This window comes from Syngnathus leptorhynchus, chromosome 13 (genome assembly GCF_054491065.1).
Source record: "Syngnathus leptorhynchus isolate UIUO chromosome 13, UIUO_Slep, whole genome shotgun sequence".
NCBI classification, from domain to species: domain Eukaryota; kingdom Metazoa; phylum Chordata; class Actinopteri; order Syngnathiformes; family Syngnathidae; genus Syngnathus; species Syngnathus leptorhynchus.
The window spans coordinates 1,074,665-1,101,721 of NC_141207.1; the positions used below are offsets into that span (position 1 = coordinate 1,074,665).

A 27,057-nucleotide genomic window follows, 5' to 3' on the forward strand; every position below is an offset into this window, starting at 1 on the left:
GTGATGGAAGGGAGTCCCTACAAGACCTGCAGCAATGGACAATGGCTTGGTGACATAAAGTGCCTCAGTAAGTGTCAACAAATGCCCTCCAAAATTTGACCATGCATTCAACTCATTAGATCCATCAATAGGATCCACTTCAAATGTGGCTGACGTTTTAACTCTTTTTCTTGCAGAGCCCTGCACTGTGGACAGAGAACTCATGCGCTCGCACAAAATTGCATTTCGATATGAAGGTGACAGTCAGTTGTTCTCGAGCCACAATGATTTCATCACGTTCAGGTGCGCCCTGGGAGCGAGACACGACGGCGTACTGAATATGCGACAGCGGTGCGTTGATGGAGTCATGGAACTGCCCAGCTGCCATTAGCGTTTTTTTGAGAAGCTACGACAGATGAATGTCACTTAGCAAAGAATGCATGGTCGCCGGTCCGCAGTGTGTCACGGTGTTGTTTGCTAGCGCTAAAATAATTATTGCAAGCTGACATATGAACATTCAATTTGCAGAGACAGAAATCGAATAAATCAAACAACTAAAACTCATTTATTGTGGCCCTGTAAATGTATCTTAAAAACAAAAAAATGAGCTAACTTTACAACCTATTTACAAGACAATGGACAGAGTGTTGGCCAACATCTGAATGGCCTTGAGAGGATCCACGACATTTGCAAGTTTGTCCTTCCTGAGAACCCAGTCGGGCGCAAACCTATAAAAATAAAGAGCAGAGCCATTGTCGGTCAGACGCAAATCGTATATTGAAGCATGCACCCTTCTAAATAATATAAAAAATTAAAACCTGGGCACGGGTTGGGATTTGCGTGGCGTTGCCGGGACGTAGAAGCTTCCATTGAGTGACGCGTTCATCTTGTGTTTGGTTACGTTTCTTTCCGTATCCAACTTGTGTTTGCGAACGGTGAGGCGATAAATACTTCCTAGCCTATCCAAGATTTTCAGAGACCGCATAACCTCCTGGAAAAAAAAAAAACCCTCAAAGATTGTAACACCTTCAAAATATGTAACGGTATTTTTCTTTTCTTTTTTAAGTGGAGTAGACCTCGGCATGGCTTTTGTCTTGCAGCAGCAGAATCAGCAGAAAGCAGGCTTTGGTGAAGATGCTGCCACCTTTGTCGGCTACTTTATCTCCCGCTTTCCCTCGGTATCGCTGGATTAGGTCTACCAATGTCTCCACAGAGTTTTCCACCAAATACACATTCTTGATGGTTTTGTGGTACTGTTGAAATAGGACAAAAGACATTTGGACGAATAGCTTTGGATTTGACATCAACAATCACAAATTGAAAAATAAAATAAAACCATGCATACAGAAAAAATCAAAAAGAATTCAAAATAAAAATACAGAACAGAGGCATATGAAAGAGAAAAAGTGGATGGCAGTGCAAGCGGGTGTGTGGTGTAACCTTGGAGAGGTTGAGTAGAATCTGGATGGAGAAATTGATGACATCCATGCAGGGCACGCTCCTGTTGCACGAGCGGATGAGGGTGAAGAAGACGCTGGTGGCGCCGCTCTCCACCAGGTGCTCGCAGCACACGGGGGACAACCTGGTGGCCGTTTCTGCAAATGGCAATTTCACTGATCAAATTTGGGCGAAGATGCTTTTCCGAAAATTATTTGGATCGACGTGCATTTTTGCTGCTCTAGTCCACAGTATCCATGTAACGTACATAAATACATAAAAAAATAATAACTTGAATTGAAACGACTTGCAGAATAGGATGACCTCACCGAGATTTTTCAGAGCTTCCAGGAGGGAGGAGAAGTGCTTGTATCGAAGGATGCAGTCCAACGCAGATGCGGTTTTGTTGCGCAATTGGTCCTCCTCCCGGGCGCCGGCGGAGACTTTACGCAAACACTGTCTCAACTTGACCACTTTGGCATTGTCATTCAGTCCACGGGAGACGTGTCCTCTCCAAAGAGCCTAAGTGGAAAACATTTCAGATATTGCAGACATACTTTGAGGAATATTCAATCAAATATTCTGCTAAGTAGCATGAAGCGACGGAGAACCAACGCTACCTGAAGTTTGACCACGCCCCGTTCAACTCTCTTCTGGCGCCGGAGGAGGAGGAACTTGCGAGCGGCACGTTGGATGACGGCCGCGGAATTGTGTCGACGGGCTAACCAACGGCGGACTGCTCTCTGCGCCGTGACCACCTTCCGTCGCTGCGCCAGATAGCGTCTCCGTTGGAGCCTCGCTCGCACCAGATTCTGAAAGCAAACAAAGGAATGCGTGAACGTTTGTCTTTAGACTTAAAAAGATGTGACGGTTGTGATCGCACTTGTACGGCGATGACAGAGTGTATCTGTCTCTTGGCAGACTCCAAAGCCCAGTGTGCTCGCAAAGCTCGTTGGATCTTGATGGCGCTGAGGTGGTGGTAGACCGCGGCGGCAAAACCAAGTCTCCTCCGTGCACGGGTAGCCTCAAGTTCCTTCATGATAAAAACAAAGACACGATCACTTTTAAATGTGCAACACGCACAAAAGAATTGGTCCGTACCTGTTTCCGCCCAATCCAGGTTCTGTACTGCGTCTGAAGCGTAATCGTAGCCTGTCGCAGTCGCAAATACTCCTTCCGTTGTACATTGGCGAGCAGCGTTGCTCTGACCTTCTGCTGCAGCTTCGCGGCTGCCTCTCTCCTCTTCTGGAAGACGCGTCTCTGGACTGAGCATCTCCAGTATGACTGGATCAGAGTGGCGGCCCAACTTTTCCGCCCAATGTCCCGCCTGACGCGGTGACCTCGATACGCAGCCTGAAGAACCACGGCGGACTGTTTGATTTGGAGGAACTTATGTCTGTCTTGCTTTTGCTGCATTGAGGCCCGGAAGTACTTCTGAATGATGAGAACAGACGCAGACACGAGCTGAAATTTCACAAGCTCTGCGTGCCTTCGGTATGCCGATTGGATCACGGTGGCCGCCCGGTGTAATCGAGCAATGCGCTTGCGGCTTTGCTGGCCTCGGTATGCCGCCTGAAAGATGATGGCGGCGCCGCGCACTTGCAGGAACCGTCTCCTCTGAGATTTGGCTGCCGCAACAGCACGAAACCTTTGCTGAATGGTCAGTGCAGAAGATTTCAGTTCCTTGAAGCGCTTGAACTGACAATGACCTCTGAAAGTTGTTTGAATAATCGTGGCGGCCTGAGTCATGCCCCTGATGGATTTTCTCGATTTGCTTCCGCGGAAGGCGCTTTGGAGGCAAATCACGGCGTTCCTGACTTCCTTGTAATGTTTGACCTGGAGGCTTCGCTGTCGTTGAGCTCTAAATCTCTGCTGCAAGACGCTGACGGCCCATAGTTGTTTCTTCAAAGTCCGTTGCTGAAGATGTCTCTTAAAGTTTGCTTGAATGACGCTCGCGGCTCTGTGCAGCTCGGCAATTCTTCTTCTCTCCAAACGACCGCGGTAAATTGCCTGCAGACAGATGACTGAGGATCTGACTTTGAGGAAATGCCGCCTTTCTTTCTTTTGAAGAACATGGGCTCGGTAGCCTCTCTGTATGATGACGGCTGACAGACGCACGGCCTGGAATTGGACTTCTTCTCGGTGCCTTCTGAAAGCAGCCTGGATGACAGTTGCAGCCCGATGCTTTTGTCTGATGGCTTTCCTTGATTCCATTCCCCGGAAGGCGGCTTGGAGACAAATGACAGCTTTCCTGACTTCTCCATAATGTTGAACCTCAACGTTTCTTTGAATGACAGCTCTAAATCTCTGCTGTAAGACACAAGCAGCCCGGCGTTGTTTCCTAAAGAGCAATTGTTGCTTGTGCCTCTTGAAGTTGGCTTGTATGACCGTCGCTGCTTTGTGCATCTCGGCGATCCTTCCTCTCACGGAGCGACCTCTGACAGCCGCCTGAAGAATGATGACAGAGGATCTGACTTTGAGGTAGTCTCTCCTCTGGTGTTTCTGAAGGATGTGGGCCCGGTAGCATCTCTGGATGATGACGGCTGACAGACGCACAGTCTGGAATTGGACTTGTTCTCTGTGCTTTCTGAAAGTAGACTGGATGACAGTTGCAGCCCGATGCTTTTGTCTGATGGCTTTCCTTGATTCCATTCCCCGGAAGGCGGCTTGGAGACAAACGACAGCTTTCCTGACTTCTCGATAATGTTGAACCTCAACGTTTCTTTGACTGACAGCTCTAAATCTCTGCTGTAAGACACAAGCAGCCCAGCGTTGTTTCCTAAAGAGCAATTGTTGCTTGTGCCTCTTGAAGTTGGCTTGTATGACCGTCGCTGCTTTGTGCATCTTGGCGATCCTTTCTCTCACGGAGCGACCCCTGAAAGCCGCCTGAAGAATGATGGCAGTGGATCTGATTTTGAGGTAGTCTCTCCTCTGGTGTTTCTGAAGGATGTGGGCCCGGTAGCATCTCTGGATGATGACGGCTGACAGAAGCACGGTCTGGAATTGGACTTCTTCTCTGTGCTTTCTGAACGTAGACTGGATCAAAGCGGCCGCCTGATGCCGACGAGCGACATCTTTCCTGAGCCGCTGTCCTCTGTACGCGGCCTGAATGATAACTGTGGACTTGCGCATGTTTTGATAATGTCGCATTTGAGCTTTGGCCGCGGCGGTGGCGCGGTATCTCCGTTGCACGGCGAGCACTGCCGACTTGAGGGCGAGGTACTTCTCGTGTTGACGGTGCGCTCGGAAAGCTCTCTGAATGGTCGCGGCGGCTTGATGCTTTTGTTTGATAAGTCGTCTGGATATGGTCGCCCGGAGGGCGGCTTGTAAGACGACGACGGCACGTTTCTTGGCGCTCAGAGCCAGCCTCTCTCGTCTCATTTCTTTGTTGGCTCGGTAACGAGCTCGCACAACACCGCAAGCCCATCGAAGCCTCTTGTAGTAGGTCATTTGCCGATACCGCCGGAAATGCGTCTGAATCTTCACGGCGGCGTGACGCTCGATGCTCAGCTGCCTTCGGCTCTTGTGTCCTCTGAAGGCCGCTTGAATGCAAATGGCAGCTCGGCGCTTTGACGCAAATTGCAGCCGGGCTTCTCTCATTGCCCTCATAGCTCGGTACCGCCGCTGGAGAACCAAAGCTGCCGTCTTCAAAGCCAGAAACCCATTCCGCTCTTGGATGGTGCGAAATCTTCTCTGAATGACGCTGGCCCAACGGTGGATCCGTGCGATCTTCACGCGGGCGGAGTAGCCGCGATATGCGGCCTGGATGATGACGGCAGCAGATTTTGTGCTTCTATACGTCTCCCGCTGCCGATCCATGAGGATTTTGGCCCGGTATCGCTCTTGAATGGTGATTGCGGCGCACTTGGTAGCGAGATAAGCCGTCCGGACTCTGCGCATTCTGAACAGAGCCTGGATTGCTCTGATGGCCTCGTTCCTCTTCTTGAATTCTCGTCTTGCTCTCCAGCCTCTGTAGACCGCTTGGATTTTTACAGTGGCGTTCTTTAGCTCTTTGTACTGGTGCCGCCGCGCTCTGCCGTGGAGTCGAGCTCGATAACGGCACTGGGTGATGACGATGGCGCTCCGAAGGAGAATGTATCGTTTTCGACTCAAATGCGTTCTGAGCGCGGACTGGATGACGGTTGCGGCCTTGTGCTTTTTCTTCAGGTCCCTTCTGACTTTCATGCCCCGAAATGCGGCCTGGATCGTAAGAGCGGCTGCCCTCTTCTGGAGGAACGCTAGCCTGGTTTTCTTTCTGAGCACATAAGCCCGGTAACGCCGCTGGATGACAACGGCAGATGCCTTTTTGGTGCGGAAGTCCACTTGAGCCTTGTAGCGGCGGTAGTGTGCCAGGATAATTGTCGCACACCGGTGGTATTTTTTCATCCTCATCCTGTCAGCTCGGCCTCTCCAGCGGGCTTGTACGTCGAGCGCGGCCTTTCTTAGCGTGTCATACTCCCGCTTTGTCTCACGAGCTAAAAGTGTGGCTCGGCGCTTTTGCTGAATCGCAACTGTTGCTTTTCTCAGGATGACGTAGCGCTTTTGGGAAACCAATTTCCTGAAGGCAGCTTGAATGGCAGTCGCCGCAGCGTGCCGTCGCTTCAGCGCGTCTCGCTTTCGTTTCAGACGATAAGCCGCCTGAATGGTCCTGGTGGCGCAGCGCATCTCGACAAATCTTTGCCTTTCGGTGTCTCGTCTCGCGGAGGCCCAGTACCAGCGCTGGATTAGGACCGCGGCACGTTTCATTTTCTCGGCCAGCTTCCTGACGCGGTGCCCCCTGAAGGCACTCTGAATGACGATGGCCGAGCTGTGTTGCAACTTTTGCCTCTGAAAGTCCCGCCTTTGCGCCTGACCTCTGTAGCGGGCTTGAATGAGCAAGACGCTTCTTTGGATCTTTCGGTATTGGCGTGAGCACCTTTGCATTCTGTAAAAAGATTGAATCTTGACAGCGGCGGCTGTTCTTTGGGCCATTTTCTCCATTTGCCACTTCCTATATGCGCTTTGTATTATTTTGGCAGCAAGGTTTTCCTGTTGAGTTTTCTGGATTTTCCATTGTCTGTAGCCTCTCTGCATCCTCACCACTGCAGCTTTGAGAGTCAGATAACTCTTGCGTACCTTTCTGGCATGAATCTGAGCTCTTAAATATCTCTGCAAGACAGTTGTCGCCCGCCGGACTTTCCCGAAGGCAGAGGCGGCTCTCTTCATTCGCCACTGCGCTTGGACGACAATGGCGTTGTAGCGGAGTCGCTGGTAATATCTCGTCGCTGAAAACTTTCTCCACTGTGCCTGCGCAGATAACAAACAAGTGTTTGTCGACCGATTCCACGAGTCTCTTTGCATTTGCAGTACACAAATTGGTGATGTCAACTGATAAAACGGCCGCCGTTAACAAAAGGTGGTCGTGACTTGGTGGCTGACGATTACCTCAGTTAGGCTGATTTGAGTTTCCAGCAACAGAAGATAGCAAATAGCTCAGACAAGGTTCCGGCTGAGAAAATTGGCGTTGGTTGACTGCATTTGTGTGTGTTACCGCTATCTTTTGTTGACAAAAATCACAGTAATAGAAGCAGTCGAGCTACCTGGATGATTGTTGCGGCTTGATTTCGTCTGATGAGGAGCTCCGCCTCTTTTTCCATCCGCAGCTTCTTGCGGGTAACAAAGCCTCTCCAGGCTGACTGTAGGATTACGGACGCTGCATTTTGCTTCTTGGCCCGGCATCGCAGGAGGAAACGCTTGACAAACGCCTGAATTTTCCCAGCGGCCATGTTTCGCTCCTGTTTCAAAAAGAAGCAAGGGTTGCTATTATTTACTTGCGTGACAGATAATGGACCTGCGGAAGTGTGTCCTGTGTCTGAGCCACCTGGTAGAGGTGCCAGTCTTTCTTGATCCTGTAATTCCTCCAGACACTTTGTATGATGCGAGCTGCTCTGGTTTCATTGCGCAGGTCCAAGAGACGAGCACACAGGAAAGAAACGTAAGATATTACAACCTGTTGAAGAGACAGACATTTTGAGAAAAAAGGCCAGCTTTTCTTCTGCCTTCAGACATTGGCCAAGTTTGTTACAACCTGGAGTCGCAACATAGTGAAGGAGATGCTAGTTTGGCGACCCACCTTCTCATTGGGGATGGTGTTGGACATGTCAGCTGGGTTGATCATGGCGGGCACGCCGCCCAGGAAAGCCGCTGCAGTGTTTACCAGCCGGAAGTTGCTTTTCTCATTTTCCAGTAACTCTTTAAACTCCACAGAGGGACACGAGGGGCCTGTTCCTGTAAATCACAACAAAAATCCTCACATTTTGAGCACATCCATCCATTTTCTGTACCGCTTAGTCCAGTAGATCTCATTTATTTCGAGATTGGCGAGACCGACCGTGTGGGCTTTCGAGAGCGTCGTCAAAAGAGCTGTCGGAGTCGAGGGCCGAGCGGTTGAGCTCCAGGCGACCCCTGGATGAGCAATCTACGGTTTGGGTGGTGCTGTGGTGGACAGACTCCTCTGCTATGAGACCGGGATGGTAGTGATGGATGAGGTAGCAGAGGACACGGCCGTCTGAGAACGTCACAGTGAAGTTCTCCAGCTGAACGAGTGATTATTTAGAAGAGTAAAGTTCGAGACAAAGCAACCCGCACGACGGCCATCTGACAAGATCTCACCGTGAGATGATAGAAGTCACACACGGCTCGGGCCCATTCCATCAGCAAAACGATTTTGTTGCTACGGTGGTCGTACGGCGTCTTGGTTTTGAGCGTGCTGGTCGCAGGGTCCCGACCGGCCCTGGCAGATGCCAACCTCTGCTTTGAGTGCAGAGATCGCCTCAAGAAAGCAATCTCCTCCCGCAACTGATGCTCATCCAAAATAAGCTCAACCTAAGCCACAGATTGTTGAGGTTAGTCCAGATCCATTTGTCTCGTACGGCGAGTCAGATACACACCTGAAATGAAAAAATTATTTTCCACAAGAGGCTCAACGTCTTCTCCCTGTGCCCATCCACGATGTCTTTGGAACTTATGATGGAGCCTGGAAAGAAAGACAAGAGTCCCAATTTGATGATGACCGTGTACAATTTTGGTTTGATTGATCTTGAACAAAAATCTTTTGTCTCAATAGTGTTAGGAAATCTTTGAAGAAAGCAAAGACCATTATTGGTAACTTTGCTCAATTTACTGAACCAAAAAGTTGATTTTAAGTCATGTTGACCATTTTGCCACCCGAATGCGAAATCTGTGGAGCTGAATTGATTCCTTTCACTTTTGACAAGCTTTTGGTTCCGCTGAGCAATGATAATTAATTACCATGTTCGTCGTTCAGGTCGACCCCTCTGATTTTAAGTACTTGCAAGGCAATGTCCACGTTGTGGATTTTTTGCAGGCGGCTGATGGCAGGCAGTCGCAGCTTTGCTGACAAGCTCCAGTCCTTTGTAAGGAGCTCCATGACTCTCCTAAAGAAAAACAAACACAAACAAGTCAATGATAACCAGCAAAATTGGGCAAAGTACGACATGGACGTTGTGTCACTTACGCCAGTCGAATTCCACATTTCAAGTCAACAGACAAATTCACCACAGCGTAATCGAACTCGTCGAGCGGGGTTTGAACATGAGACACTGGGAACCCGAGGTAGCCCAGATGCCGAGGGAGAATCCCTTCCCCGCTTAAGAAGTCTCGTGAGAAGGCCAGCAACAAGTCTTTACTTGTCTGCAAAAAAATAAATACATGATCTCAATTAAACCAAATTCAAAACCAAAGGAACACCATTATCTTTGAGGAAACAACATCTGTAAAGGAAAAGACATGAAGATGCAAAGAAATACGATGACAGCCGACATTGGAATATGACAATATCTGATTTGCATCCATTTTCATGTTTCCTAAGACTAACCTTGAACTCTGCGTCCACACAAAAGAGGCAAGGGTCATGCTCAATCAGGCGAGACCCTTTGGCCTTGTCCAAGAAGCACACCAGCAAGAGCAGCTTCTTCAGAGTGAAGCTCGACAGCGCCTCCTCGTGGCCTGAACCGAAGAGACCGACAGCAGCGCAGGCCAATGTTTATTTTGTAAATGTGTGCAGCGCGTTGGCAAAACAAATAAAATAATATTCTACTCTCATGTGGGACTCAATGTACTAGTGCCTGATGAATTGCTGATGAAAGCAAAACCATTATGAATAAATAGTCAACAATATTTCAGACAAGATTTGGCTCATGAAGCTGCAATCAAGTGAGAATGCATTTAATCTTTTTAATATTTAAAAATAAATAAAGGACATGTGCAGACAGCCCAAATATATTACCGTCTTTGTAAAGATGAGGAACTTTGGCATGTCTGAACTCAGCCGCGATGTCGGGATTCCACAGAAGACGCTGGAGGATGAACATAGCCAGACCCATGGCGTCGCTGTTGCTCTCCAGCGAGATCATCTCCCCAAAGATTGTCTAAACGGAAAGACCACTTTTCTCCGCTACTCTATCAACAAAGAGAACAAAAGCAGAAGCGAGACATACCTCGAGCCCAATCCTTAACCACAGAGGATTGTAGGAAAGAAGCCAGTTGAGGACTTTTTGACGTTCACCTAAAAAAATCAACTTTTAAAAACAATGCCATAACTTTTTTTTTTTTTTTTTAATCCAGTGGTCAGTCGTACCGATATCTTTCCAAAGATGGCGGTCTTTGCGGATGAGGAGCCTCTTGGCCTCCACTTCGAGCTCCAACCTCTTAATGGCCTTGACCATCGTCTCCGAGGTGAAGAGCTGACAGGCCGCCCGGCGGAGGCGGTTCAATTTTCGCCGGGCGGTGTACGTGCGGAAAGACACCTCTTCTTTGGTGGGAGCTTTCAGAACACTGAACTTGTCGCTGCAGCCCATCGCGCTCACTGTGCAAAAGATCATTTGAAAAGAATTAACACGTCGAGTCAATAAAAACGATTGTCAGAGATGTCAAATTGCCACCTTTGGTCGTTTCCGTGTTGACTTTGAAATCATCCGGGGTCAGGACATAGTTGAGCCACCAGGCGAAAGCGCTCTCCTGCTTCTCGATCCAACGCTCGTCGTAGAACATGTTCTTGGCAACAAAAGGAAGTGGATGCCTGGGTATGGCTAACGACACGGGAGAACTTTCTTAATGACCCAATCACATCATGGATTAAACACCTGAAGCAGAAAAAAATAAAATTACCTGTCTGAGTGGGTTTGACAAAGAGCAACTTTGACATTGCCACCGGAGCCATCTTGCTCCGCTCTATTTGGGATGACCTCAGCGAGACGGCACCTTGAGACAAACCACGAGCGGCGTTTTCAAGTCCGTCCTAAGCACAGCTAAAGGAGTAAACAGAACTCGTGTGATACCTCGCAGCGGAAACTTGCCGCCGGCTGGCTTTGTCTGAGCCGAGACGGACGACTTTATGGTCCTCACGGGAGTTTTCGTTGAATGCAGAGAACCTGGATGGATAAGATACAGTACAGCGTTTGAAGTAAGAAATTCACAGAGTAGTTTTGTAAAGTACCTTTTGATTTGACCGATGGCTTCCGAGACGCGGCGCTCTCCTGCGTTGATTTCCCGGGCTCTCGTCTCCAAGTCACCATTTTGCTCTTTTTAACCAGCTCGGTTTTCCTGCCGTCGTGGGTCTTGGCGGAGCCTTTCGAATCCCGGTCACTCTTCCTCTTTCTGCCGTTTGTTACGGTATGAACGGGGAAGACGTCGTTTTGGGTGGACTGATTGGCTGAGACCAGCCAGGGAAGCAAATCTGTTTCGGGTTGGTGATGATTAGATGCGTTGCTGCAGTGAAGTGGAGAAGACTGGCCCAGGGGTAACGGGGGGGACATGGTGAATGTGGCCGGGGGGACATTGTGGGCTGGGGGGGTGACACCTGAGTGAGCTCGAAGAGAGCTTACATGCAAGTTAACGGGCAATTGTGCATCGTCCAGTTTGGGTGTCTGTTTGCTGATCAATTCTTGGAGTGTTTGGCTGCCGATTTGCTCGGGCCTCTCCGTTTGTGCGTCTGGATCTATCACGGGAAGTTGGGGGCTCCCCGGTCCGGAATCACTCTGACTGCTGCCTTCCAACAACTCAAGTGTTTGCTCCATCAGACGCCGCCTTGACTTCTTTATTCTTCGTCCGCATTCGCAATTCGTTGCTTTGCTTTTTATCACCGTGTCACAATTGAAAGATCGGACGGTTGTTTTTTTGGGTTTTTCGGCTTTGGCAGCACCAACCTCTTTCCTGACAAAGAAAGTCAACCTCGGCTCCGTGGTGTCCGACTGGTCTGGGCTACTGGGGCGGGCTTTGAAGCAGTCGGGACCCTCGTTTTTAAACTCAAGGGAATCCGAAAATTCGCAACTCGAACTGGAGTCTTTGGGACTGAGTTTGATGGAAGCGAGATCAGAGTTGATGAGTGCCAACGCGTCGGTCAGACATAACGCCGGGGCTTTGGGCACCGTCGCAGGACCTGCGTGTTCCGCCGGCTCAACGTGAGGCATGAGTTTTTTGAGCTGCTCTGGCGTCCCGATAGGTGAGAGTGTCGTGTTCAAAATTTTTGCAAGCTCTTTGTTTTCAAGCTTCCCAGCCAAGGAGCCCAAACTACCATTCATCTCCTTCTCGTTTGTGACTAACGCAAGACGAGGGTGCTTCTGATGGACCACGTTCACCTGATCCGCTAAAAGGAGACGCTGTTCCCCGCTGGACTTCACTCTGCTTGTTTTTCCATCATTGAGGGGAGCAAGAGGACTGCGGACTCGATACTGTTGCTTCCGGGACGCACGTATTTTATTGGCAGCCATCTTCGTCAGAGGCGTTCTGTAGGGAGATCCTTTTTCATATCCCCTCTTCTTGTTTTTAATGACATCCCATAAGCGCCTCTAAAAAAACAAGAATAAAGGGCATGAGTGGTTAAAGCAATATGACATCACCGTTTCTCAGGGCTCTGCTTGCTAAGGTCACATGATCGAATCCAGAAAAAAGGTGAGCACGTTTGTGATGTTTTAGTATCATTGCAAGCGATGCACTCAACAAATCACAGTTGATACCCGAGTGCATCACTTGCAATGATGCTGAATGCATGTGAATCGTGTTTTATTTGAACCGCTGTAATTACCTTTTTCTTTTGAGGGGCTTCTGCCTTCCCCAGCAAAACGGCCTGGTGCTTGAGGAGCCCATTGGCATTGAAAATAATCAGCTCTCTGATTCCTCCCTCTTCTGTTGGAGTCCAGGTGAGAGTCAGGGTATATGAGCTCTGGGGCTGAAAACAAAAAAAACAAAAAAAATTACATCGTTCAATCACATGTGACAATTCATTTTGGCAACTTCATGATGATTGATTATTTGGCATTAAGAGTTAAATGTACTTGACAACGCACAAAAAGAGAAATATATGTTGTCTACGATTGTGCCAAAGTAACCGATGAAATGTCTGGCTATTGCACAAACGTTCTGTAAAGAGTTAGAAAATAGAAAACATACCCGAATCGTGAATGTATCGCTGTCCACAGAAAAGCCTTTGCTCGATGGGATCTTATGGACAGCCACCGCAACTTCTGCATCCTCTGTTGGATTTTCGATGCGCAAAGCAGTCGATTTGGATGTGCCTAGCTTCACAGTTCCAAAAGATACAAAAGGAGCCTTTGAAAACAAGGCCAGGCTCAAAACAGCAACGTCGTTTTCCTTGTCATTGTCGCCATTCCTTGTTGGACTAAATTCCATAAACCCGCCGTGAGCGGAGGACAACGCTGTAGTTCCAGGCATGTTACTGCAATAATGGGCTACATTCCATGCGATTTGCTGGTTCCTAAAATTATCTATAGCGCGATACAAACTGCTGTTGACTATAGAAGTATTTCCGTCAACGATCACGCTGTCCCTAACGTATAAGACATTCGTTTATTTTTTCACGTCTATGGAAAGTTTTAAATTCAGCAATGGATCAAACAGCCAATGATAATCGAGGACCGGCCGCCTTCTCTCCAATAGGAACCGACTTTCTGTCAAACTGAAAAAGTTAACAGCATTCAGCCAATCAGGTGCCAGCTAATGTCCATCCACCCACCCACACCCACTACTCAAACCGTTCAAAACTAGTATTAAAAAATAATAACTTCCATAATGATCGCTATTTATTTTCGGGGGGGGGGGGCGAATTAAACAAATTTCCCTGCAGAATCAGGTATCAAATGTTATTTTACTTAAAAAAAAACTAATGTGAAACACCATTTTTTGCGGTAAATTTCTGCTTCATGACAATTTCCAATTTGTGAACAAATTGATTAAACCAATGAAGCAAACTCTCTTTCGAATATTTTCTTTTCTTTCTGATAGCATTGGTCTTATTTTGGTTCTAAATCGGGAGATGAAATTCCGCTACTCATCAAACAGAGGCAAATCTATCCCCCGCTTTCAGAATGTGAGCAATGGTCTGCGGTGCATGTATTAGACGTGTACGAAAAAAAAGAAAAATTCAAAAATAAAGCATAAGCGGTGTTTAAATTAGGCTTTTGAAAAACAGTCAAGTATGTACAGTTATTATGATTCCTACGTCATCGCTCGTTGTGAACACGTGATTATGTAACTCTCCAATCCCGTGTCAGAAACTCACGGCTCGTAATTTTGAACGCACGGCTGGAAGGGCTAATTAGCATTGTTTAGATTCGCCTATAATCCTACTAACTAGCCCAGTAATGGATACCAATTGCCTGTTGTCCATTTGAAATGACCTGTTCTATTATTTTGGAATAAACATGAGTTCGCATATCATCACTCCTGGGCCGTACCGAGCTACAAAGTTGGTAAGTTCACGTTAACAAGCTAAACGTGCTTGCAGGAAAACTGCCCAAGTTTTCAACAAATGCATTTTTAGTCGTATCTGACTTTGTGAACATCAAACTGTTGTCATTAAAAGTTTCGAAAGATAGGAAAAGATGATTCTTAAAATAAATTGTATGCGTGGCAGTTTATTGTATTGGTAGGTTAATCATTATTTATTCATTATGAATTTGACAAATACTTTCGATTTGGAGTTACAAATAAATTCAAATTGAGCAGTCAGCAATACAATTGAAAAGTCCTGTTCATTTCAAGCAGCCTCCTCTGTAGTGCAGTTCATCCAAAAATGTAATTCCTGTGGAGATTTCTCCCAAATAGATACATTTATTGTACAACATTGGTTGTAGACTAGCTGTACTAAATTGTCTCCTCTGGTCTTAGTGGAATGAGATAACTCGTCTGTTCCGGGCCGGTATGCCCCTGAAGAAACATCGGCAGAACTTGAGGAATTACAGTTCCTGCTTCACGGCGCTGGCTGCGGTGGACTGGCTGCACCAAATGCTCTGCTGCAACAGCAACTTTGGTCCCGATGTCACCCGACAGCAAACAGTCCAACTGCTCAAGAAATTTCTGAAGAACCACGTGATCGAGGATGTGAAGGGCCGCTGGGGCACGGAGGACCTGGAGGACAACAGCACGCTTTATAGGTCATTTTTAGTGGATTGTAAAATAGGTATTGTATGCCATTTGCTGCCACGTCATGATGACATTGTCCGTGTCTTTTCTTCTTTCAAAGGTTCCCGTCCACCTCTCCGTTGAAGCCCATCCCGTGTCCGACTGTGCCCTCAGCTTCCAAAGGCATAAAGAAAAGGTCTTCATTTCGAGACAAGGAAGGTTTCTTCAAGTTTAAAAGCCTGAAAAAAAATGAACAGGAGACCGAGGTAAGCTAAATTGCATACAAAGATGACAAACAACACCTCATTACAGTCGGAAAAAAAAAATCTGAATATGAAAATGTCACGTAAAGTGTCAATTTCAGGAGAGTGGCCAAGTAGAAGAAGAGCAAGATCCAGGAGAGCAGCAAATACAAAGGCGAGATCTGACTGGAGATGACGAGCGAAATATCTGGAGAGACACCACACTGACCCAGTAAGAACAATGCACGTCACCAAACAGATTTTATGAAGACAGGATTATGAATTGTTTGCTTTTCTGTTGTGTTCCAGCCTGCAGAAGATTCTCGGTGTGGCATCTCTTGATGAAGTGTTGGACCAGCGTTGCGTAAACCCTCAGCACATAATCCATAACATGACCAAAGTCAACAAGCATGGCGTAGTCACTCTGGACGACAAGACCGGTACATTCTGGCTTTGATTATTAAGATATTTCACACCAATGTGTTTATGTCCCTCGGTTGACATCACAGTTTTTGTTTTTATATCAGCAAAATTTGTATTTTGGATTATGTGAAGCGTGTTGAGAAGTGTCATTCCAAATGTTTCTTTAGATGACCTTCCTCATTGGGTTTTGTCGGCTATGAAGAGCCTGGCCAACTGTGAGTAGGCTGTCAATAACAAAATATTGATTGATCTTGTTTCATTACTTGTTTGCTGCGACAGTACGGCTTATGAATGGATGCTTTTCCATTTCTCTTTTCCAGGGCCAAAATTTGACAGCGCGCAGTTGTCCTATCCCGGTTTTGAACGGGACGTTTTCAAAACGGTGTCGGACTATTTCTACAGCCTTCCGCGGCCGTTACTCACCTACGAATTGTATGAACTGTTTATCAACGTGCTGGGTAGGTACCGGCGCTCGTTGGCGCTTAACGTCGACTGTTTAAAAGAAGAAAAAAAAACCTTTTGACAATTTGCTTACGTTTTGTCTATCGGGTTTTGGTTCTCTCTTCTTTGACAAAAGCTAACATTGTTATCATCGTCTGTGCTTTTCCTATGTGCCGGCTGCGTTGTCTTTGGTCGTGTGCAAGTTTGAACTAACCGAAGCGTCTCCCTCCCTTCTATCGCCCGCTTGCTTCGGCTCTCCTCCCGCACCGCTCGGCACTCGTCTGCCCGCCTCTCCCGTCTAGTGTACTGCGGCTACGTTGCACCGCCCGCCTCACACCAAGGCTGCAAACGCAAGAAGCGTGATCTTCCCTCAGCGCCTCCCGCAGCCAAGACGTCGTTCCGCTCCACGGAATGTCTCCTCCTGTCACTGCTCCAACACGGAACATGCGATGAGACCGAGTCTCCCATGAGTGAAGTTCTTGGCGGGAAGGTTCAGTTCCAGCTCGCGCCGCCGAGACTCGGCCCTGCCGACGCCGGCCGGTTCGGAGGCAGCTACACCAGCCTGAGCGCTGCCGCCGGTTCCTCCTTTGGGTGCCAAACCAGAAGCTCCTCGCTGGAGACCATCCTAGATGACTCCGCCCCTCTGAGCAGAAAACCTATCTTTTTATCCAATGACAGCCTGGCGTCGTGCTCCTCCAGCAACAGGAACCAGGCGAGTGGCTGTCATTCCGACTCAACGAGAACCACGGTTTCATCCATGTTCGCGCCACGCCGACTCAGGATGCACACTTTGCGACCGAGGAGCGCCGGCAGCTGTCTGGACATCGTTGTGGAGAGCAATGAAGAATCTTTCAAGGAGAGCAAGTGGCACGCCCGGGCCGCCAGCTGCCTGAACGTGAACGCCCCAGAGGAGCGGCGTGACTCCCGCATGGCCACGCCCTCCCTCTCGTTTCCTCACCGCAGCTGGTCTGCGTCTCCCGCAACCAAAGTCCACTCGCCTCACGCTACCTCGGAAGAACCCGGTGAGCCCCGACTGGCTTCCAATACGTCCAGTCTTTGGACCCTGCCGGCGCCTGTGGTGGTCCGTCGCTGCCTGAGCGCTCTGGATGTGTCCAAGTTGCCTCGACGCACTTTGCCGTCCAAAGCGTCTGCGTCGCGTGCTCCAACTGCCGCAACGCAGCCGCCCCGACCAAAATCTGAGCACAGTAAGACCTCACCCTCTCCTCTCCGTCTGTGTGCCTGCGCACGTGTAATCCAACTAACACCATCTAACATCACTTCCATTTCATTATCAAGAAGCGTTGAAAGTTGTAGAGAACTTTAAGAAGGTCGTTGCTCATTGCCAGTGAACACGCACACAATTCGAACATGCAGCTAATAAATGAGCAAGTCGCAAACTCTCCCGTGATGCCGAGCGACAACGATGTCCGATTCGTACATAATTCATCATCCACCCTCATTGTAGTCCGTTAGCCCGTCCGTTTAAGTTTTTGTCATTAAAAATGCGGCTTTGTGCGTCAACTGATCTTACCTGCAACACAAGATCAAAGTCAAAGATCTCGATCAGATCATTCACGTGCTAAGGCACTCTCTCTGCGTGCGCGCTCAGGACTTCTCCAGCCTCAGAGCGAGCGTGTGGCCGTCGAGGCGCTGCAGCTATGCACCCTCCTCCTCCCGCCCGCCTCGCGCCGCAAGTTGCAGCTGCTCATGAGGATGATGGCTCGCATCAGCCAGAATGTGGACATGCCACCGCTCCACCCTGCCATCGGCACCCGTACGCTGGTGAGAGAGAGAGAGAACCGACCAGCCCTCTGCTCATTCCGATTCCCCGTAATCCCAGCGAGTTGTTGCTTTTTCAGATGGTTCACACGTTTTCCAGCTGCGTCCTGGGCAGCGCCGACGAGTGCGATTTGGATGAGCTCTTAGCGACCAGATTGGTTTCCTTTTTAATGGATCATCAGCAAAGCGTTCTGTCCGTCCCCGAGTATCTGCTCAGCGCCATCAATGATCATGTGCAGTATTTGCGCACGTCACAGGTAGAGTCCTTAAAGTTTTTTTTTTTTTTTTTTCCCCTTCCTGCTGCCCATTTCACTCAACGTGTGGCTTTTCTTGTCCGCAGGTCCCAGTAGAAGACACGGCCAACGACGACGGCGGCGGCGAGCCGGCCTGCGCTCCGCTACCAATGTACACCTTCTGTCGCCAGATTAGCGGCGCAGAATTTGAGCAGCAGAAGCTGTCGTTTTCCCAGAAGGCCATGCAGGACTTACTGGAGATGTTGGTGAGCGACCAAAACATGACGGAGAAGGACAGACGCAAAAGGTTGAAGCAGGTAAAGATGCATCCTGGGCATCACTGTCTCTATTTTCAGTCAGCGTTTTTGTTTTTTTGAGGGTAGTGTTGTTTCAGTTTCAGAAGCAGTATCCCGACATCTACGTCCAGCGGTTCCCCTCCACAGAAAAAGCCAATAAGAGCGAAAGCAAGCCAAAAATAAAAGCGCCACTGCTCATTAGGAAGACCAAAACGTTCAGCATCAGGAGCTAAGCTGTACTCGCACATCAGTCAGGATGTGACATGGCAAACTGTTTTTGTGAAGGCAGGTTGAGTTGTTGATTTTTGCACAGCTTTCTATCGTTTAACTGTCGACAAACTGCAGGATATGTAGACAAGTACATTTGGGAGTCGGATTCTAGATTTATTCATTGAAATTAGTATTGCTAATATGAGACGTCTTTCCTTGAGAAAATTTTGAAGCAAGTATTATTATTATTATTATTTACTAAATGTTTTATAAGACTGATTAATTACTACTCTTTAGTTCCTATGTCCCTTATAATCCACAATTGTGTGTTTTTGTTTTTCCATTGCAGACCTGGGAAAGGATTTAAGCTTTTTGTATCTTTCCAGACAGATTGTTGGGTCATACCAGTTTTTTATGCTAGATCTGAAAGCTGTAGTTTGAACCGTTGATACTTGAGGGTTTTATTAAGCACCTGTTTTCTTTTGGCTATTTTTAAGACGAACCTTAAATTCAAAATTAAAGTTCCAATTCCCTGATCCGTGCTATTTATTGGTCCCAACCTACTTCAAGTTTTATTAGACTGTGGTAGATGTTTGGTTTATAAAGTCATCCACACTTGTATGTGTTCCTCTCCAACTATGCAAATCCCTGGGAAATAAACGCATTCAGCTGTTACCTGTGTAGTCTTTTATTTATTCATTTTTATGCTTGAGTTAAAAAGTCAGTCTGTAATATGGTCCCTTTTAAAGCTGACATTTTAAAAAACAATTTAGAAAGTTTTCCCATGCTGAGTTTCTTCAAGCTGTCTGGAACTAATTAGAGCGCATTCTTTTGTATGCACAACCAAAGCGCTGAAATGTGGGCCCTCAGCCTTGCTAACTAAGCGTCCCCCCCCCCCAGGTAAACAAAGGCCTTTTTTTTGTAGACTTGGAGAACGTTCTGCTTGAGGCCGTGAGCCAGACAGTGCCACAAGACAAGGCTGGTTTGTTCGGCTCAGTTTTGCACAGCTTGGAGGAGGAAAGGTAAGAGGGGAGCCAAACCAAATGAGAAGAAGAGATGAGGGGAGGAGAAGGAGGAGGATAATTCTCTCTCTCATAACAGGAAATCAGTGTGTGTGGTTTAAATTCAGGCTGGAGTGCTTGTGAAAGACAAAAGAACGTACTGCAGTATGGTGAGCCAGTGAGTATCTCTTATCCTTTCTTTTAGTTTCTTGGAGTGCATGAATAAAACCTAATACTGGAAAAAAAAAACATTGAAACACAGTTAAATGAAGTAAGCAACTTGTAGTTTTGCTTAGTAGAATGGCTTAGATGAGGCAAGTTAGTTCAGGAATGCAGAGTTTTCCTCGTCGTGTTTGTATGTCTAACTTCTATGCAAGGTCCTGCGTATGTGAGGTATGTCCGAATCATTCCAGGACTGATGTCACCCCAAAATATTTGTGAACTACAAATCACAAGCTTCCCCCTTCAAAGTGGAGCACTAACAACCTAGTGGGAGATTTCTTACAGTTCCTCCAGCCATCTTGATTTCATTTACATCTTCAAATTGGGCCGCTTTGATAAAATCAAAAGGTGTCCGAGGGCGGCTCGGTGGAGCACTGGGTAGCACGTCTGTCTCACAGTTAGGAGGGTGCGGGTTCGATTCCACCTCCCTGTGTGGAGTTTGCGTGTTCTCCCCGAGCCCGCTGGGGTTTCCTCCGGGCACTCCGGTTCCCTCCCACATCCCCAAAACAGATCTGACTGAGCGGACAAAGAAATGATCAGAATCAGCTTTATTGACCAAGTTTGTGCATGGCCAAACAAGGAATTTGATCTTTTTCTGATGGAATTTTGTTCTTTACTGATTGCAATTTACAAAGTGGAATTCTTGTCCAGTGTGGACCATCCCGCTGCTGGCTACAGGAAAATCTTTGAGACTGTCGAGGAGTTGAATGAACCAATTCCAGCCAAGGTCACTGGTAGGAGAGAACATTCCGAAAAATGCGTAGAAAGAAATTGTCACCAACAATTTTTATCTGAACAAAATTAATTTTGTGCATACCGTGAAGGCCTTTTGCCAACATGGCTGGGCGGGAGTCTTCTCAGGATGGGACCGGGTCTTTTCGAGGTCGGGGACCAAGCATTCCATCATCTGTTTGACGGACAGGCTCTGCTGCACAAGTTTGACTTGAAGAACGGTCAGGTGACCTACTCGAGAAAGTAAGAAGTGAATGCTTCCAGAAAGTCTGATGTGGTGCCGCCCTTCCACATCACTGTGTTGCTTCTAATTCTTCTTGTTTAGGTTTCTAAAGACAGACGCATACGTGCGTGCCATGACGGAGAACAGAGTGGTCATCACTGAGTTTGGCACAGCCGTCTACCCTGACCCCTGCAAAAATATCTTCTCCAGGTCAACTTTGGCTGAAATCAATATTTTGACCTGGGCTTCTTAGAAACAAATACGTACATGAAATGTTTTCATAAATAACGAACAACTGACTTGTTTTTTGTTTTTTAGATTTTTCTCCTACTTCCAGGGAATCGAGGTGACCGATAACTGTGTGGTGAACATCTATCCAGTCGGGGAAGACTTTTATGCCGTTACCGAGACCAATTACATCACCAAGGTTGATCCTGAGTCACTGGACACTTTAAAGAAGGTGCGAGTCTGCCAGTTGTGCAAGTTTGATCTTTGACTTAAGCGCCAGTGAGATTTGAACTGGTACTTTTCCCCCGATATGTTCTCAGATGCCGTCTAGTTCCTGTTGCTCCATGTTGTTTTGTCTTTTTTGAATGTGCTTGAACTAGGTGGACCTGTGTAAGTACCTGTCAGTCAACGGGGTAACAGCTCACCCCCACTTTGAGGCGGATGGTACAGTCTACAACATCGGTAACTGCTTTGGCAAGAACATGAGCCTCGCGTATAACATTGTCAAGATCCCACCTGCTCAGAAAGGTGAGTCGGCTTCACGTTGTCCGGCACACTACACTTGAGCACTGTTTGTTTGTTTTTGGAGCCTTTACCTTTGTGCTTCCAGACAAGTCAGACCCCTTGGAGAAATCCCAGGTCGTCGTACAACTCCCGAGCAGTGAGAGGTTAAAGCCCTCCTACATACACAGGTAGTAAGGAAGCAGATGTTCCTCAAAACATTGTGACATCTAGCGTGAGACCTCAGGATTAGATGCCCCTAAAATGTCTGTCTTCGCCTCCCTGTTTTTTTGTGTGTTTGTTTGCTCCGCTAGTTTTGGTTTGACCGACAACTATTTCGTGTTTGTGGAGCAGCCCGTGAAAATCAACCTGCTCAAGTTTCTGTCGGCTTGGAGCGTCCGAGGAGCCACCTACATGGACTGCTTTGAATCCAATGAGAGCATGGGGGTAGGTGGGCTTGTCATTTATCTGATTGAGTCTGGACAAAACCAGGATTCGATTGATGTCGTGCGTGTTTTTCCTTAGACGTGGTTTCACCTGGCCTCAAAGGAGCCAGCAGAATATCTGAGCAGCCACAAGTTCAGAACATCGGCATTCAACCTCTTCCATCATATTAACGCGTATGAAGACCAGGGATTCATTGTCGTTGACCTCTGCGTGTGGAAAAGGTAAACGTGACCACGTGCGATTGATGCGACTTGCTGTACTTTTCACACTCGTCTCCGTGCGCAGCCACGACTTTGTGTACAACTACCTGTATCTGGCCAACCTGAAGGGGGAGTGGGAAGAAGTTAAGAAAGCTGCCATGAGAGCGCCTCAGCCCGAAGTCAGACGATACGTCCTGCCGCTGGATTTACACAGCGTGAGTACACACGCGTAACAAAACATAGATGTGAAAAATTGAAAATTGGTGGACCTTTAGGAGGAGCAAGGGAAAAATCTGGTTTCTCTGCCATATACGACCGCAACCGCTGCTCTTCGCAGTGACGGAACCGTCTGGTTGGAACCTGAAGTCCTCTTTTCTAAAGCAAGACAAGGTGCCACCTTTTTGTTATGACGCAGCTTCTGGCAGTTTCACACATTCACGGTTGTCTTTGTCCGCACCATGGCCCAGCCTTCGAGTTTCCGCAGATTAACTACTCTCGGTGTCGCGGCAAGAAGTATCGCTTTGCTTATGGTCTCGGACTCAACCATTTCATCCCTGACAAGGTGGGAAGATAGCTGAACCGATCTATGATGGGGACATTTGTTCAACTCAAGAAACGTTTGGAACAATGATTCCTTGGTGCAGATCGTCAAGTTGAACGTCCAGACCAAAGAGACGTGGGTGTGGCAGGAAGAGGAGTGCTATCCTTCAGAACCGCTCTTCGTAGCAACCCCGGGAGCCACGCGGGAGGATGACGGTATGAAGATTCAATCTGGCACGTGTGTCTCCTCCAAAGGTTAACGTTGAGTCTACCCGCATGGCAGGTGTGCTGCTCAGTATCGTCGTGAAGCCAGGAGCGGAGATGCCGGGCTTCCTGCTGGTGCTGGATGCCGCCAAACTCAACGAACTGGCCAGGGCAGAGGTGGACACCATCTTTCCAGTGACTTTTCATGGCTTCTACAAGCCGTGATCAAACACGCATCGTCGGGTAGCCGCAACAGACCGATAAGCACAGCACCGGTGACGTATTACGCAACAACCCAAGACGAAGCAGCATGTGCTTGTGTTTATACAGTTGCCGCATTTATAATTGTCAAGAAAATGTTCAATTATTTTTTTCTATACCATAACATTTCAATTGCTGGAATAAAAACAAGGATTTTATAGAATGCCTTTTTGTTTCGCTACAAAAATAGCTTTCACAAATGCAATTTTAATGCAATTAAAAGTAGTACAAACAGTCAATTTATGACTCCAAAAGAGCGGTCAATTTAAGTTACAGTGCATTTTCTCAACTTTTTTTTTTTTATATCACTCAATTGACTCAATTGAATAGGTTCAGCTCCAACAGGTGAACCTTGGCAAGTTACACAAACTATTTTGAGTCACCACTGAAGGCACCAATTTGTGATTTAGGGCTATATAAATAAACTTGACTTGACCAAACATTCAAGTTCCAGTCCATTTTAGTGGACAGAGGCACACATCAGAACATGTTGGTAAAAGTGATTGATGTCCAAACCAGCATATGCGATACGGACGTTTCTAAATCCGTAGAAGTGGCAATCGGTGTTTCTCTGTCGAAAGTTGAAACTGCTGCTGTTTGATGATGTCCAGACAGTCCCCAAGAACCTGCACATGCACACACGTTTGCATGACTTGAATTAAGAGGTGCGTGTCGGATGACAAACGTGCACGAGACTTCACCTTTCGAGTGTCTTGAGGAAGAACGACTCCGTCGTCCCAAAGCCGCCCGGAGGAGAAAAAAGCTGAGCTTTCCTCTTCTAATGTCCTGTTCAGATTGCGCTCCGTCTCATTTCTGTCCTCCCCGTCTTCCGGTCGGAGCAGTGTGCCGACTTGACCCGGGGCCGTCACGGACACTCTGGCATTGGGCCACAGGAACAGGAAGTTGGGATCAAAAGAACGTCCGCACTGGAGACGAGCGGCAAAGAAAATTAGCTTTCCCCATTGTTAACTTGACCAGTCTTTGGAATACAAATACTAAATGATGGAACTCGTCTTACCATGGCATAGCTGTCGGCGCCGTGGCAACCGCCAATCACCACGGTGATTTTGGGTACAGAGGCGCAGGCCACGGCTGACATCATTGAACCTTGAGCCTTGAGACGGTTGCTGTTCAGCTCTGCCTAAAACAAAGCCAAGAGAAACATCATGTGGCTGGAAGAATATTTAGTTTGGTGCTTCAGGCGGGTCGTGTGTTGACCTGTGCCGCCGAAAGAGTGCGTGGGGCAGCCGGCGCGGTGTTCTGGAGGAAGATGAGCGGGACGTCTCGCTGGTCACACAGTTGGACAAAATGGCTGCCCTTCAAAGCAGCCTGATAGGACAGCTCTCCGTTGTTGGCCACGATTCCTACAAGGTGGCTGAGGTCAACAGAAAAAGAAGTGCACGCTAAAACCATGAATTAAGAAAAGGCAACGATCAAAATCCATCGCTCTTATTTGGTCGCCCGTGTATTTTATGCGAGTACCCGTGGATCTTTGCAAAGCCGGTGACCAGCGTGCTTCCAAAGAGAGCTTTAAAATCCTGGAAGCGGCTGCCGTCGCTCAGTCGACTTATAATCTGGAGAAACAACGCCGAGCGTTAGCGTCGCACGTTTATTGCTTCCTCGTTCATCACATTTTATTTTTGTGGTGCTTGATGGACCATTTTGACATCCAGACTGTAGTTGTAACTTTTGGGGGCAAGGCCAAGTAGCTCCTCTGTGCTGTAAAGCGGCCTGTCGTCTTCTTTCCTCTTCCTCAACGTCTCTTCGTCCTCCTCCTCTTCAGGCACCGTAAAGTTGAGGGTGGATATGATGTTTTGGGTGTACTCAAAGGCCTCCTTCTCTTCCCGGGCAAAATGATCCACGCAGCCGCTCACCCTGTCAGCGGAACATTCAGTCTGGCATGAAAATCAATTCCATTAAAAGGAAATCATCATAGCTTCCTTACACGCTCGCCAACGTACTCGGCATGAAGCCTGGCTCCTCCGAGGTCCTCTGGTGTAACTTCCTCGCCCGTGGCAGCCTTGACCAATGGCGGTCCACCCAGGAACATGGTCCCGATCCGGTGCACCATCACCGCCTCCTCGGCCATGGTGGGGATGTAAGCTCCGCCCGCTGTGCACGAACCGCACACCACCGACACCTTTAGCGTGGGGACTGGCCTATTAGTTAAGACTACTTTGCCTTTGAAAATCCATTTTAAAGGAGAGTACAATAAAAAAGAGTCAGTTTCCTAAATGACAGTTCCAAATATCTTTTTTTTTTTTCCATCTTTCTTTTTTTCTCAGAGTTGAAACGACCTTACCTGTGGAATCTTCATTGCAGACATGATGGCTTCGTTATAAAATGTCCTCCCTCCCTGGTTCTTATCGGGAAAGATCTCGGACTGCGGATGTTTGACCGATGGTGTAAGTCCAAAATTTGACCAAAAAGTGAAACGGCGCATGAACAACCGACCTGCAATGGCAGGAAAGCTCCTCCAGAGTCAACCAGGTAGACGCACGGCAGGCGGTTCTGAATCGCCACCTCTTGAGCGCGCAGTTGCTTCTTGACGGTGATGGGATAAGCCGTTCCACCCTTCACCGTGGCGTCATTGGCGATGAACACACACCACAGGCCGTTGATTTTTCCAACACCTGCACGCATGTGCATTCAAACATACGCAAAGTAGCAGCGGGAACTGAAGAACAAAAATACTCCTCAAGTATGTAAGTGGTTTCTGACCAGTCAGGCAGCCAGCAGATGGAATATCTCCATACGGCAGACCTAGACCCGCAAAGCGAGACAGTTCCAGGAAGTCCTCGTCGTCCAATAGTAGGCGCAGTCGATCCTTAACCAACAACTTCTTGTTCCTCTGTGTGTGTCTCGCAACGGCGTTGTCACCTCCTCCTTTTGTCACTTTCTCATTCAACTCCAAGTACCTGGAACGATATTCAATCAAGTGGAGATGATGTAAATTTGACACCAGTCCAACGGAAGTTGCATACTTGTTGCGGCACTTGTTGCTGTTTCGAAGGTTGGCTTCGTAAACGTGCTTGTGGATGTCTTGGAGAGGAAGCTCCAACACTGGGAAGGCGCTACGCAGAGCTCTCTTCCTTTTGGCTGCTGTGCTCATGTGCTGGAGTGAACACCGCTGATGCTGCGCTGCCATGCTGAGCCACACAATTTAGACACGCAAAACACAGAAATTAGTCAAGAAATGGAAAAATTGCAGATGAGACAACAAGAAAACTGCAAATGGGGGGAAAAAAGGCATAGGCTATAATTGAAATTAATTATGTGCATTGGAAATAATAATCTTTTGTTTATTTTGACCACTTTTTTATTGCATTTACATAAATATTCACATATATTTTTTTCTTTTCCATGAAGTATTTCTAAATGTAAAAAGGTGTATATTTTTAATGCATGGGTATATTTATAGTGCATTGGAAATAATAATAAGCTTTTGTTTATTTTGACACCACTTTTTATTGCATTTACATAAATATTTACAGATCTTTTCCATGAAGTATTTATAAATGTAAAAAGGTGTATATTTTTAATGCTTGCATTACATTAGCACAAGCAGCAGTTACATGCATGCTAGTATTATTGCACAATGCAAGCAAACGTTTAACAATTTTTGTTGGCGTGAACCAAACGTACATAAAGTTAATAAAATCTGATGCTTATTACTACAGGTAGAGCAATGCATGCCAAAGGTCATAATGCATCTTCGTATGACCGAACGAAAAAAAAACCTGTCAAGATTGTTGAAGAGATGACAATTATTACCTTGCAATGGAGCGGTACATGTCTACGGGTGTCTGTCTGCTCTGCAGCTAAAAACTCGCCCGTCAACAAAAAAAGCCAATACAAAAACATAAACGGTGAATAAGTTGCAGTGTCCGTTTCTTATTCTTCGTTTTATTTGCTGACCATTTGCAATCATGTGTAACTACCGCCCTCTAGTGGAAATTATTAGTTAGATGATTATACCGGTGTCAACAACTGATGTTAGTAAGACCTTCACACTTGGTATGTTAATCTCACACCAATG

General features: G+C 47.4%; 4 protein-coding genes across 7 annotated transcripts; 2 read left to right on the forward strand and 2 right to left on the reverse strand.

The window, feature by feature from the left end:
* Positions 1-516: 516 nt before the first annotated feature.
* On the reverse strand, positions 517-13,307 carry aspm (assembly factor for spindle microtubules). Its single transcript, XM_085927293.1, has 26 exons — positions 12,865-13,307; positions 12,500-12,643; positions 10,913-12,263; positions 10,755-10,847; positions 10,585-10,677; positions 10,359-10,505; positions 10,055-10,282; positions 9,915-9,982; positions 9,704-9,845; positions 9,293-9,423; positions 8,933-9,108; positions 8,707-8,852; positions 8,346-8,431; positions 8,068-8,280; positions 7,787-7,991; positions 7,529-7,683; positions 7,277-7,405; positions 6,996-7,190; positions 2,518-6,702; positions 2,300-2,449; positions 2,037-2,228; positions 1,746-1,938; positions 1,420-1,574; positions 1,056-1,232; positions 798-970; positions 517-707 (listed from the first exon to the last, which is right to left on the reverse strand). Exons 1-26 carry the CDS (start codon positions 13,144-13,146, stop codon positions 605-607), a joined length of 9,312 nt encoding a protein of 3,103 aa, XP_085783419.1. The 5' UTR covers positions 13,147-13,307; the 3' UTR covers positions 517-604.
* A 662-nt stretch (positions 13,308-13,969) lies between these two features.
* On the forward strand, positions 13,970-19,134 carry depdc1 (DEP domain containing 1). Of its 3 annotated transcripts, XM_085928748.1 has the most exons (13): positions 13,970-14,183; positions 14,602-14,867; positions 14,957-15,101; positions 15,188-15,309; positions 15,387-15,517; positions 15,668-15,715; positions 15,821-15,958; positions 16,244-16,532; positions 16,620-17,146; positions 17,551-17,723; positions 17,801-17,977; positions 18,061-18,270; positions 18,348-19,134. In XM_085928748.1, exons 1-13 carry the CDS (start codon positions 14,136-14,138, stop codon positions 18,480-18,482), a joined length of 2,409 nt encoding a protein of 802 aa, XP_085784874.1. In that variant the 5' UTR covers positions 13,970-14,135; the 3' UTR covers positions 18,483-19,134. The 3 variants fall into 3 exon arrangements, with proteins under 3 accessions (XP_085784874.1, XP_085784872.1, XP_085784873.1); XM_085928746.1 differs by having other exon boundaries at positions 13,971-14,183; positions 16,244-17,146; XM_085928747.1 differs by having other exon boundaries at positions 13,971-14,183; positions 15,200-15,309; positions 16,244-17,146.
* Positions 19,135-19,435: 301 nt separating this feature from the next.
* LOC147046794 (retinal Mueller cells isomerohydrolase-like) lies at positions 19,436-23,407 on the forward strand. Its single transcript, XM_085928639.1, has 14 exons — positions 19,436-19,638; positions 20,334-20,416; positions 20,507-20,657; positions 20,740-20,847; positions 20,956-21,097; positions 21,246-21,393; positions 21,476-21,557; positions 21,681-21,813; positions 21,892-22,034; positions 22,099-22,228; positions 22,289-22,403; positions 22,481-22,575; positions 22,658-22,769; positions 22,837-23,407. The coding sequence occupies exons 1-14, from the start codon at positions 19,628-19,630 to the stop codon at positions 22,980-22,982; spliced, it is 1,599 nt and encodes a 532-aa protein (XP_085784765.1). The 5' UTR covers positions 19,436-19,627; the 3' UTR covers positions 22,983-23,407.
* LOC147046795 (uncharacterized) lies at positions 23,189-26,951 on the reverse strand. Of its 2 annotated transcripts, XM_085928638.1 has the most exons (12): positions 26,793-26,951; positions 26,003-26,167; positions 25,740-25,936; positions 25,473-25,651; positions 25,321-25,401; positions 24,980-25,158; positions 24,677-24,893; positions 24,501-24,592; positions 24,237-24,393; positions 24,037-24,159; positions 23,720-23,944; positions 23,189-23,644 (listed from the first exon to the last, which is right to left on the reverse strand). In XM_085928638.1, exons 1-12 carry the CDS (start codon positions 26,810-26,812, stop codon positions 23,558-23,560), a joined length of 1,722 nt encoding a protein of 573 aa, XP_085784764.1. In that variant the 5' UTR covers positions 26,813-26,951; the 3' UTR covers positions 23,189-23,557. The 2 variants fall into 2 exon arrangements, with proteins under 2 accessions (XP_085784764.1, XP_085784763.1); XM_085928637.1 differs by having other exon boundaries at positions 25,740-26,167.
* Between the last annotated feature and the right edge of the window lie 106 nt (positions 26,952-27,057).